This window comes from Pelophylax lessonae (genome assembly GCF_965119305.1).
Source record: "Pelophylax lessonae genome assembly, chromosome: 1".
Lineage (NCBI taxonomy): Eukaryota > Metazoa > Chordata > Amphibia > Anura > Ranidae > Pelophylax > Pelophylax lessonae.
Genome location: NC_138768.1, coordinates 782,936,867 through 782,950,578, shown reverse-complemented (window position 1 = coordinate 782,950,578; position 13,712 = coordinate 782,936,867). Strand labels below are relative to the sequence as shown.

The window sequence follows — 13,712 nt, the reverse complement described above, 5'->3', positions numbered from 1 at the left end:
GGGGGGGGGGTGAATCGAGATCGCGATTTTCATACGATTAATCGTGCAGCTCTAATGTATGTATGTATATATATATATATATATATATATATATATATATATATATATATATATATATATATATATATATATATATATATAATTTTTTGTGTGTGTGTTTGTAATTGTGGTATATGTAGTACAGACTGGGTAAATGCAGTGCAGTGTTAAAAAAAATCATATATACTTTATATGCAGGACGTCTTTTGGGTATATTTATATATATATATATATATATATATATATATATATATATATATATATATATATATATATATATATATATATATATATATATATATATATATATATATATACATATATACATACACAGTGGCAGAACTACCATGGTCGCAGCAGTTGCACTTGCGACTGGGCCCTGGAGTTCCGCCACTATGGGGGGGCCCTGCCTGCCTGTTCCATCACTGTAGGGGGCCGCATGTTCCACCACTGTGGCAGGGGTGCCCGCCGTTAAAGGGTCACCCGCCAAAGGGGGAAGGGGGAGTAGAATGGCAGGGTGCTTGCCCGCCTGCTGCCTATTGCTGCAGAATCCATCCAGTGATGTCGGGAGGCAGAGCAGAAAGTCAGCTAACAGCCAGTAGAGTAGCCATTCCTCTGCCTGATCCCCCCCCCTCCACCGCCATTCCTCTGCCTGATCCCATCCCTCCCACCACCATCCCTCTGCCGAATCCCATCTCTCCCACCTCCATCCCTCTGCCTGATCCCATCTCTCCCACCGCCATCCCTCTGCCTGATTCCATCCGTCTCACCGCAATACCTCTGCCTGATCCCATCCCTCCCATCATCCCTCTGCCTGATCCCATCCCTCCCACAGCCATCGCTCTGCCTGATCCCATCCCTCCCACCGACATCCCTCTGCCTGATCCCATCCCTCCCACCGCCATCCCTCTGTCTGATCCCCCCCCCTCCCATGAGGAAGTGGCGAGGGGGATAGGGATGACATCAGTAGCGGTGGTGGTGGGGATAGGGATGACATCAGTGGCAATGGTGGTGAGGATAGGGATGACATCAGTGGTAGTGAGGATAGGGATGACATCAGTGGCAGTGGACATTGTCGTTCCTATCCCCACCACCACTGCCACTGATGTTATCCCTATCCTTACCACCACTGCCACTGATGTCACCCCTATCCTCAGCACCGCCACTGATGTTATCCCTATCCCCACCACCACTGCTACTGATGTCATCGCTATCCCCACCACCACCGCCACTGATGTTATCCCTATCACCACCACTGATGCCATCCCTATCCTTACCACTTACCTTACTAATGTCACCCCTATCCTCATCATTCCCACTGATGTAATCCCTATTCTCAACACCGCCACTGATGTTATCCCTATCCCCACCACCACCGGCACTGATGTCATCCCTATCCCCACCACTGCCACTGATGTCATGAATGTGTCCCTGATTGGGTTTCCTCCACTGCCCTATGAGAAGCCTCCCACAGAGCCAGTGGGGAGACTCCCCCCTCAGCAGATACACCTGGAAGCCATGACACCCTACCAAAAAGAAATCATGGCCCTGCTGATAGGCAGACAAGGCCCACTATACATTTACCTAGCACCTACCTGTACAGTAGGGTGCTACAGATGGATTCCTGAGTACCATGCACCAGTACCAGAGACAACCATAAAAATTTGCTCAGAGATTGCACCTTCTTATTTCAAACCAACAGAATGTTGAGTTGTAGAGGTCGGGAATGGAACTGAACAAATGGAATCGCTTGTAAGGAGGCTATCAACAAGCAAAGAATCCTCATGCAAAATCACAGAATGGAACTACTCCTGTACTGTAAAGTCTGAGTCTAGGACTGAAGTTTCAAGATATTTCTCTTGGGTAAGAAAAATGACAGCTTCGGCTGTGTGGAATTATGTCTAGAACAGTCTCTGCTGTGCCTTGATAGAATTTCTGTTTGGAGATTAGATTGATTTCTAGGATAAATAATTTATTGTTAAGAACAATTTGAACTGTTGAAGTAATCTATTATTTTTTGCTTTTTTAATGCTGCTATTATTTTACTGCACTGATTTATTGTGTTGGGTGTATAAACCATCCTGGCTGGAGTGATTCATATTTAATTCTGTATTGCAGTTATATACTGTATGTAACGGATCAACCGGCACCCCGACTGGGTACCTCCGTTGACGGATGATCCTAGTGCTTCCCGAGGGCTCCAAGCACTCCACCAGACACCATAACCACCTCAGACCCCATGAACAACCGCAGCTTGGTTGGGGTCTCGCTGTCTCTTACCCACCCTGGACCTATGACAAGGCTCCAGGTTCCAGTGGGTGAACCTCTCTTTCCCCAGAGAGTGATGCAGGAACAAGCTCTTACAAGAGCTTAGTGATTATCCAAGGGAGTATGAAGAGCATAGCAATCCCTTGTAGCAGATTCCCCCAATAAGAGACAGGACTCTCGATTGAGGGTGAACTAGAACTCAAACTTTAATGGTAGAGGTGCTCTTTTATACAGTTTTCCCCCCACAGGGTTACCGCCCAGGTGAACCTTGTTGGGAAGGCCCTGAAATTCACAATCCAATTAAAACAGAGTTTTACACTTCATATGCCGATGAAAGTGTATACAGGAACAGAATTAACCTAAACTAATGTTCTAGCCATCTGGACAGAACAATGTGAGGTCATTAACATTTAACAATGGGACAGGCACAATCCACATTCCAGCTCAATAGATAGACAATAGGAAGAGACCCCAGTATCAGTCTGTCTGTCTCCTAAACTCCAGTACGTGGAATACACATTATCTCAATAAACAATAGGGAAAACCTGTCTGACATTGAGAGACATGTAATACACACATTATTTAGGAGTCACAGACTTCATGGCAATGGTCTACAACAGTCTAAGTCTCCCAGTGTAAAGTGGGATTAAATCTTCATATTTCTATTCATTTCATCTATTCTATTCATATTTCTATTCATATTGCTAACAAATATTACTGTCCCACCTGAAACAATTCAAACCATTAATTATCTGTCTTTCACTCCCAGTGACAGTGAACACTGTCACATATCTTCCCCCCAAAAGGTAGACTAACCAGGTACCAGACCTCCAACTGGTCTGGTCCTGAGTTAGTCGGGTAACAATTCGCAAAGAGTCAATCCATCATGGCAGCTTCCTTGACAAAGTTCCACATAGTTTGTAAGTTTGTCCTGGCAAGGCGCATGGAGCTCTCATAGCCGATCAGTCTGTGGAAGTCTGGCTTGGGCAGGCCAGACTGGGCTTCTTGATCCGCCTGTTTCCCTAATAGACACAGGGTGACTTAGACATAAGAGGGGCCTAGGAAGCTAAGAGAGCGATTTTCCATCCTCTCTAAGTTAGAAGAGAGACAGGCGCCACTGTAGTAAGCCAAAAATATTTATTGCACAACGTTTACATAGTAACTTACACAGTAGTAAGCTCCAGTCCGTGTATCAGCATCTCCAGCCGCACGATCCGGCTGTCCACCGGCCCGGAAGTGACGTCACAGGAAGCAGGTCCGAAGAACTGGTAACACCGGAAGCCGCAGTGGAACGCAGGCTCCCGGAAATGACGCAATGCGTTTCGGAGCATGTGCACTCGGCTCCTTCCTCAAGCGTGAGGAAGGAGCCGAGTGCGCATGCTCCGAAACGCGTTGCGTCATTTCCTGGAGCCTGCGTTCCACTGCGGCTTCCGGTGTTACCAGTTCCTCGGACCAGCTTCCTGTGACGTCACTTCCGGGCCGGTGGACGGCCGGATCGTGCGGCTGGAGATGCTGATACACGGACTGGAGCTTACTACTGTGTAAGTTACTATGTAAACGTTGTGCAATAAATATTTTTGGCTTACTACAGTGGCGCCTGTCTCTCTTCTCACTTCTACCAGCGGATTCCTCTGAGTTATTCCTGCCAGTGCTGCCTTGTACTCAGCCATCCGGGACAGTTCATACCAAGAATCTGGAGACATCCCCTGCACCCCCCTTACAGCGGTGGACTCTCTCTCCTCTTGCTTGGTCAGAAGCGCCCAACAACTACTTTCTTTGAACATTCTCTCTAAGTTAGGTTGTGTTCCACGGGCCCTCCGAATGTCTGCACCCACCCAGTACCCCAAACAATTTGTCTGGAAAACAGCGTTACTCACCCAGCCAACCTCTGCCTCTCTCGTAGCACATACCCGCCGCTGGGAATAAGCGTGGACTGGCCCTTCTCCTGAAGTGGGGGGGCTCACTTCAGGGACTGTCCAGCATCCCTGGGATATAAACGTGAAGACTGCAGTCCCATCCACTACCACAGGAACTCCATCTTTTGTATGTTGAGGGCAGAGGCCAACTGCACTCTGCTCTGTTGCCAGCTCTTTCCGCTGGGTTGGTGTCATCATTCTGGTGCACCAACTGCTTCTGGGAAGGGGAGTCAGCTGCTCCATCTTCCTTACCCTCATCTGGCAGTTGGGACAACTTTTCTCCAGTACTGTCTCCCAGAGAGCAGCATTTCTTGGCTCTGAGGAAGGGGGTTCGCCCTCAAAATGTGTCAGCCTAAGCCACAGCAGCTCAGTGCGTTTCACCGTACGCTGTTCAGCATTACGCAGTGTCTAGCCACCTTTGAGACATCTTCACTTATTAATAGAATTGTTGATATGTGTGTATTATCACACTTTTTTTGTGAGTATATTTTATGCATTTTACTATTTCAATAAATGTTTTTAGTGGTAATGCACTAGGACGGTGCGTCCCTCTTTTTATTATCTTTCTTCAGTTTGTATCGGATACCCTTGGTCCCGAGGTGGCAGCAAGACCTTCAGTCATACCCATCCACTTTTATTGGAAACTTGCCTCTTCCTTCCCATTATTGCACTTGAGTGCAGGAGATTTGAATTACTGTCTCCCAGATGCACAGATCCTGGCTGGGGAGGGAAGACAGTTTCCTCTGCGCTAACTGACTGTTGGGGGAGGGAGGACAGCAACCTCCTGTGCCTTCTCACCCTGGGCCTTCGGAACTGCCACAGGTGTGGGACAGAGGTTGTTGACTCTCTGTCCGGCTGCCAGCGCTTCAGTTGTGTGTAGAAGCTTTATTTAATCAGCTTGTTGCTGGGGCAAGGGGCCAATTTACCCAGCTTCCTGGAACTCTGTAGCTTTTACGGATGCTGGGCAGAGGTTGATAGCACTCTGCCCTGTTGCCAGCACTTCTGCTGGGTTGGGGTCGGCGAATACTACCCCCAGGACCTGGTTGGGGGTCTGCTGTAGAGAGGAGGGATCGCCTACCTCCTCCTCCTGGTATTTCTGCAGGGTAGGTTGGGGATCTAGACTGGCCATCCAGCATCCCATTAGGTCTGGTGCAGAGACCGCGGTCCCATCTGCACCATTGGGGTCAGGGATGTTGTCTCCCTGTGGTTGGGGAGAAGGATTAGTTGTCTCCCCTCCATGGAAGGTACAATGCCGCTGTGGAGGAAGGACGACACCTTCAGCTCCCTGTAACACATGCTGCCCCTGGGGAGGAAGGACGACACCTTCGGCTCCCTGTGACTGTCTGCCGCTGGAGAGTAGAACCGACTGTCTCAATTCCCAGTAACTCCTGCTGTAGCTGGGGATCTGGGCCGGCTGCCCACCCCCCCTGTAGGGCCGGTAGAGACCTCGGTCCCATCTCCACCTGCCATCGGTGGGTCTTCTCAGTACTAGTCTATAATGTCTCTCCAACTAAAGTGTTGTGGGCCTGAATTTGCCACCCAGCATTCCAGCTCTGCTTGTAGGGTAGATTGGGGCGGAATGGAGCAGAGCAGGCGTTGGTAGTCCTGCTCCAGTTCCCACTCCATTCTGACCAGATGAATCAGGTCTGACCCCAGGTCATCCGCTCTGGGGAGACCCAGTAGGGCTTCCCTGTTGTCCTGGATTTCCCAGAGCCGAAACTCTGCTGGACACCCAAAGTCATTGCTCTCCTCAAAGGCCTCCCACAGCAAGCCTGGGCCACTTTAGTCCTCACCTTTAGGCATATTGTTGTCAGCCATCCAGTGGTCGCGCCGGGTGACATACCACTTTAGTGCCCAGTAATCTTCATCCAGCCACAACTCCTTTCAAATCAGGTCCAACAGCTTTGTCACCCCTTTATTCGGGGGTTTCTCTCCTAGGAAAGGTAACCAACGTATACCTGGAACCGCTGTTCTTCACTGGAAAGGCTCTCTCTCTTCCTCCACTGCACATCCTCTAAGGCCTCATACTACATTTGCTTTCGAGTGACATCTCTCCAGTCCAGTATGCCTTCTTCTGATACAGGCCCATCCTGTTGGGCCAAGTGTTGCTGCAACCTCCAAAGAAACTCCTCCTCTTATGGGGACGCTGCACGGGTGTTAGCTCGCTCCATAACGTTACCGGTGTCTCCGAGAGCTGCTTCTCCTCTCACTAGGACACCATCCCCCTGCTTGCCACCAATGTAACTGATCAACCGGCACCCCGACTGGGTACCTCCATTGACAGATGCTCCTAGTGCTTCCCGAGGGCTCCAAGCACTCCACCAGACACCATAACCACCTAAGACCCCACAAACCGGTGCAGCTTGGTTGGGGTCTCGCCGTCTCCTACCCACCCTGGACCTATGACAAAGCTCCAGGTTCCAGTGGGCGAACCTCTATTTCCCCAGAGAGTGGAGCATAGCAATCCCTTGTAGCAGATTCCCCCAATAAGAGACAGGACTCTCGATTGAGGGTGAAATAGAACTCAAACTTTAATGGTACAGCTGCTCTTTTATACAGTTTTCCCCCCACAAGGTTGCCGCTCAGGTGTGTTGGGAACAGGCCCTGAAATTCACAATCCAATAAAAACAGAGTTTTACACTCAGTCACTCCCATACAGTGTACACAATCCCTCCCCTCGGCCTGATTACAGTATCATATGCCGATGAAAGTGTATACAGGAACAGAATTAACCTAAACTAATTATCTAGCCATCTGGACAGAACAATGTGAGGTCATTAACATTTAACAATGGGACAGGCACAATCCACATCCCAGCTCAATAGATAGACAATAGGAAGAGACCCCAGTATCAGTCTGTCTGTCTCCTAAACTCCAGTACATGCAATACACATGATCTAAATGCACAAACAATAGGGAAAACCTGTCTGAAATTGAGGGACATGTAATACACACATTATTTAGGAGTCACAGACTTCATGGCAATGGTCTACAACAGTCTAAGTCTCCCAGTGTAAAGTGGGATTAAATCTTCATATTTCTATATGAAGATATTGCTGACAAATATTACTGTCCCATCTGAAGCAATTCAAACCATTCATTATCTGTCTTTCACTCCCAGTGACGGTGAACACCGTCACACTGTACATAGGAGGTATATTCTACTGCTTTTCTAATCATACTTCTTGTATAATGTAAAGGTAAGCTGCGCTAAGCAGTAGAAAGTATCACCATATTAACAGTGAAAATTATGTGAAAAATTGTACCAAATATATGAAATTGTTAACAACAGAGAGTCATGAAGCATACACTTATTGTATATAAATGTGCTCCCAAAAGTTGATTTCAGAAGTCCAAATCGTAAATTTCATAATAAAAAAGTCTGTGTAAAGTCCTTATGTGAAAAAAATCCTTATGTGAGAAATGATGAATCACTTTTGTATCTGGAAGAAGGCCACTAGATGTACAAACTTCTTACCAGAGTGTAGCAAATCTAGTGCCCAATTCAAGAGTAAATTCCTCCGAATCCAAAGCAGGACCATCTCATACAAGAATACTCCTCTGGAGACATGGAAGACTCAGCAAACTCGAACCAAGTGCATGAAAAATAAAATGACAGATCCCATAGCGTAATACTGCATATATTGCTATTGTACCAACAATGAGTATAACCCTAGGCGCAGTCCACTAGGAGAAAGGGTGCTGTCAGAGAAAAGCCTCCACCAACAATGCAGACTGCTTGCCAGGCATACAGTGTGTTAAGCCAAAAAAGTGTTGAAAGGAAATGGTGACCATCCCCCATATGCACGATCTGCTTACCAGATACACATAAATAAGTGCAGATATTAGTGTATCCTTAGGAGTGGCCAGGAGTGTGACCACCTAAATCCAACCAGACAACAATCAGAAGGAAGACCGCCACCGACACCACAGCTGCTTACCAGAAGTAAATAATAAGGAGCCAAATGCCAGGCATCAGGATCTTGTTATGCAGTGGATCCAATGCCAGAATATCTCCAACAGAAATCCCCAACAAATGTCCAATCACGAAAATTCCTGTTGAACAGCTTTAGCAGGATGTAAGGACTTTACACAGACTTTTTTCTTATGAAATTTACGATTTGGACTTCTGAAATCAACTTTTGGGAGCACATTTATATACAATAGGTGTATGCTTCATGACTCTCTGTTGTTAACAATTTCATATATTTGGTACAATTTTTCACATAATTTTCACTGTTACTATGGTGACACTTTCTACTGCTTAGCGCAGCTTACCTTTACATTATTTTTATTACGTGTTTGTCACACTTTAAGTTGCTGCTTACTATTTTAGGAGCTTAGTGCGATTAGTACCCACTTTTTCTATACTTCTTGTATATACCCCTGCAGCAATAGATCACTTCTATAATGATCTATTGCGACTGATTGCAGTCAGCAACTGATCACTATTATAGGGGATTTGATCACTATTAGAGGGGATTTCCTGATACAGCTGCCTGGGGGATGAAGTCCAGCGAAGGCCTGATCTAGACTCCTCTATGAAAAACGAAACTGTAAAAAAAGATTTGTAAAAAAAATAGTTAGGTGTGATATAAATGTACTTTTATTCAGTACACTTACCTCGGGCATTTTTTTTGTTGTTTCTTCTCCAGATTTCTTGTTCATCTCAGCTGTCAGCAGTAGTAGCAGATTTAGAAGAAAACTTTTCCCGATAGCTTTTATTAGGGGGATTGAAGGATAAGTATTAAATACTGTTCATAAATTATAAACTTTTCCATTCATGAGGACTTTTGGTATAGAACATAATATAAAATATAATAATATAATACATATTATATATATTCTAAATAAAATACATAATATAGTGTATTTAATATGAACTAGCCTAGGTTACAACATACTGTTACTGTATATAGTATAATAATCCTACTAAAATTCATATCTTTTTTATGGCAGCTACATCATATTTTAATAACTTATAACAGCGCAAGGCTACTCTAATCTATTATGTTTTTGCACAACACATTTTATTCATGGTGCATTGTGTTAAAATGAAAGTCCAATAGTCTAATCCAAAGAAGGTTCAGTCCCATGTGCCAGCATAAATCATCATAGTCCAACTTTTAATAACATAAAATGGTGGGGCTGCGCTGTCAGATACCAGATAATATCAGATAATATATAACCTCAAGTGCACAAGTGACAGACAAAAAAGTGCATGTGCTAATAATAAACAAGTGTGGATAGATAATAAAATTGCAGAATATAAAGCAACTGATATTTCATATGCAATGTACGCAAAAATACACAAATATTGCTGAAGAATGTGAGAATGTAGATATAAATCCCAAAAACATCAAGTGCAAAAGTGATCAATGTGTATCAATGATCAAAATTAGGGATGGGCTCTATGTTCCCGTCGAACGTAAGTTCGACATGAACATCAGCTGTTCGTGTGTTCGCTGAACGCACAAACAAATGGGGCACTCGGCGGGAAGTTCGCCTGCTGATGAGTGCCCCCATAATGCACTGCGCAGTTGCAGTGCATTGATTGCTAATGATTGGCCAAAGCATGCAATTGACCTGTATGCTTTGGCCAATCACAGCACAATGTCCTGTCAGAGCCATGATTGGCCAAAGGCAGGGTGCCTTTAGCCAATCATGGCTCAGGGGTTAAGTCCACGCCCCACACTATATAAGGCTGCTGCTTACACGGCAGCCGTGTATAGTGTGTTACAATAGAGATTAGGCACATGGTTAGTGCATAGTGTGTTCAGTCAGTTTAGTGCAGCCAGTGTAGTATACAGGCATACTCCATTTTTAATATGCATGGATATGTCATAGTCCGGGGTCCCCTCCCGCTGCTAGTTCGTGAGCAGTGCCATGTCAAGCTGACCAAGATTTCCCATAGACGACAATGTTAAAGACAGGGAGCAGTTTCAAATCAAGCTGACCAATATTTCCCATAGATTCCAATGTTTAAGATGGGGAGCAGTGCCATGCCAAGCGGTCCAATATTTCCCATAGACACCAATGAGCACTGAAAGCTGAAAATTGGTCTAGGCAGAAAGGGGTGAAAGTGCCTTGTATTTAAGTGGTTAAGGGGAACCCTATGACAAAATAAAAAATTGTATGGGGCCCCCTGCCCAAAATCTTTACCTGGCCCTTTGGGTCTGGTATAGATTTTAAGGGGAACTCCACACCGAAATGTAAAAAATAAAAAACGGCATGGGATCCTCCCCAAAATCCATACCAGGCCCTTTGAGTCTGGTACTGATTTTAAGGGGAACTCCACGCCAAAATTAAACAAAAAAAAAGCATGGAGTCCCCTCCAAAATCCATACCAGACCCTTATCCAAGCATGCAGCCTGGCAGGCAAGGAAAGGGAAGAGCCCCCCAAAGCACCTTGTCCCCATGTTGATGGGGACAAGACCCTCTTCTCGACAACCCTGGGCTGTGGTTGTGGGGGTCTGCGGGTGGGGGGCTTATCGAAATCCGGAAGCCCCCATTTTACATCGTACCCCTACCCATTCACCAAAAATATGTAAAAAAGGAAAAACCACAGAACACAGTTTTTGACAAGTCCTTTATTAAAAAGAAAAAAAAAAAATGTAAACTCATCGTCAATCATGACGCCCCCTGACCCAAAAAATTGAAAACGCTTCACCTCTTCTGAGGCATGCCACCGTATGCCGCTCTTCAGCTTTGACAGCTCTTTCATAGGCAAGGGGTGGGGACACCCAGTTACATCACCCGGTGGCACTGCCCCCTCCTGACATCACATAATGTCCCAAAAGCTGTCTGCCACCCAGTGTCCTCAGTGAGGGAGACAAAAGATCCTTCTCCAGACCAGGACTTCAGGATATTCCCCTCCAGCAAAAATATTTTAGCAATCTTCCCCGGGCCCTCAGCCCAGCTCCTGCTGAGGCCCAGACTGCAATTCTTGCCTTACTAGCTATCTCCCAGGTGTAACATTCCCCATGATAACTGGAATGTTCATCACCTCCCCAGCCACCTTCTGGATGCCCCTTTCCAGGGATTTCCTGGAACTTGATAAATATTCATGCTGATCTTTTCACTCTCAGCCCCGGTTCACACTGGTGCGATGCAGGAAACCCAGTGAATCAGTGCCAGTTCTCGCATTGCACCAGAATTGCACAGTGGTTCACACTGAGATCTGCGAATCGCTGGGGGTGTCAATGTAAAGGTAATGACACCCCAGCTCGGTTCGCAGATCACAGTGCGAACTGTAAAATAATGCAGGAATCAGATCGCATGGGTGTGAACACCCATGCGATCCGATTCCAGTGCAGACCAAATAAAGGGTCCTGCACCATTTTGGTGTGAATGCGATGAGATTTCAGCCATACATTTTGTATGGCTGAAATCGCATAGCACAGACATAGCATGTGATCTGCACAGCAATGCGGTGCGAATCACATGCGTTGTCTGGCATCGCACTGGTGTGAACTGGCACTCCAGGCCTTATATTCTGGAAGCTTTTTCCAGAAGCATTTTCCAGATGGGAGAAATCAAACAAACACTTAGACTGGAAACGTTGACCAAGATAAAACAATCAATTTCTGCTCCCACTGATTACAGTGCAGCCAAAAACGAAATCTAGCCTAGCAGCCTAACTAGAGAAGCACGCTACACATATTTTTTAGGATAATTATTTAATCCACCAATTATGATGGTATTCATCGATCATATGACTCTTTAGATCAAAAAGATCTTTACATAAATATTCACATATTCATAGCCGGGGTTGACGCTGTCTGATACAACACATGACGTTCCTTAGTGAGCCATCGGGGGAAAGGAAAAATAGGGGGAATCACCTCTTAGTAAGCTACCTCTTCCTGCTGTCTACTCGACAGATGTACCAACGCTGATGTCCCTCGAATTGTAGGGTGTTGAGATACCTCTTTAGGTTGGAGAGGACGCCATACTTAGAGCTTACCCCAGCGCACATATACTACACATATACTACCAGTGTATGTTGTCCAGTATTGAGAGAAAAAAATCCTCTACAGACCAGTCAACAGCCCCTAGGCAACTTTTGAGCAGCCAATACGTTATATTCAGGATTTCTAAGGCAAATTTATTTACTTTTAAAGTCATTACCCGGTGCTTTTGGTGTAAATCACCAGTTTATATATATTGTTTTTGCCTATTAGAACACATCTGTTTACTCCTGATATACTGCTTTATACATGTTTTTTCATTTTTTGTCCATGTGTTGTTTTATTTTTGTTATGTTTTTAATCTAAAGAATAAATTTATACATTTTTATATATGATGTTTATTCATCTTTAATTACAGTACCGTAAAAATCCCATCAGCCCTCATTCCTTTTTCTCCACCTTCTCCCTTTTCTCCCCCTTTTTTCCTCAGCCCCCCTCTCCTACCCACCCTGTTTTTTCTACCTTTATTCCTCTATTGTGTTTTCTTCCTGTCTCCTTCCCTTTTTTCCTCTTTTTCTCCTCTTTCTCTCCCCCCTTTGCTTCCCCCTCTTTTTCTTCCCTTCCCTTTTTTTGCCCTTCTTCTTCTCCCTCCCTTCTTTTTTTTTCTCTCTTTGTTTTCTCTTTTTCTTTCTCTCTTTATTTTTCCCTTCCCCTCTTCATCATTTGAAAGCACGGCTTTGGTGCTGGACCCTTCACCCGGATCCTGCACAGACCTGTCCTTTCTTGAATAAATATTCACATGAAAAGAGTGCTAAATGAGCAATCATTTTAACAAGCACAATATCATAGAAGATAACGAAGTGGTGGAGTTAATTCACTGCTTAGTAATTATCCCTAGCATGTTTTGTCTAATTTCTATTATTTTTAACATCAGAAAAATACTCACCGTTGTGTGACAACACAGCGATCTTAATTCTTCCTCCTTTCAATTCTTGCAGCAAATGCATGATGTTCTCTAAGTCATAAGGGATTGTATCTGGTTCTGCTGAATTCTGGTATTGACGTAAAGAATTTTGAAACTTGCATTCCAGTTCATAAATCTTATAGTCAATTTCTGCAAAACAATGTATATTGAACCGTTACATATTTATATGGTTTATAAAGTTGAAACGTGTGTGTGTATAATTGTGTGATTTTTTTTTTCACTAATGGTACCCATAGCCCTGTATGTTGTGCTTGCTGAGGAAGACACTTAAAAGATTTTTTTTTTTCCATAAAGATTTATTGAATAAAAACAAAAAGTTATACAAGCATAAAAAATTCATACAATGGCTATTAGTACATTTTTAAGGAAAGCAAACGTATAGTAAAGAGAAAGCAGTCAAATGACATGTGTTATCAAGAGAGCAGTGTTTAACAATATAGATAGATCCACATAGATCGTCATCTTCATATCAACAAAGAGGGTAGCAGAACACATTGATTGTGGATGATCAGGGCCCGTTTTTGTAAGTTTGTGTAAACTTGTATGTTGATAAAATGTTTGTGATAGGGGAATGGAAACAAAATTAAAAACCAA

General features: G+C 44.5%; 1 protein-coding gene across 1 annotated transcript in view; it reads right to left on the bottom strand.

Moving 5' to 3' along the window:
* The window catches only part of LOC309549493 (uncharacterized protein), a gene marked incomplete at its 5' end in the record, with an annotated part of 245,888 nt that overhangs the window by 196,120 nt on the left and 36,056 nt on the right, over positions 1-13,712 (bottom strand). Inside the window, 2 exons of the mRNA XM_082249823.1 lie at positions 8,847-8,941; positions 13,080-13,247. Of these exons, the coding sequence (XP_082105949.1) occupies positions 8,847-8,941; positions 13,080-13,247 (263 nt within the window). The remainder of the gene's footprint in view (positions 1-8,846; positions 8,942-13,079; positions 13,248-13,712) is intronic.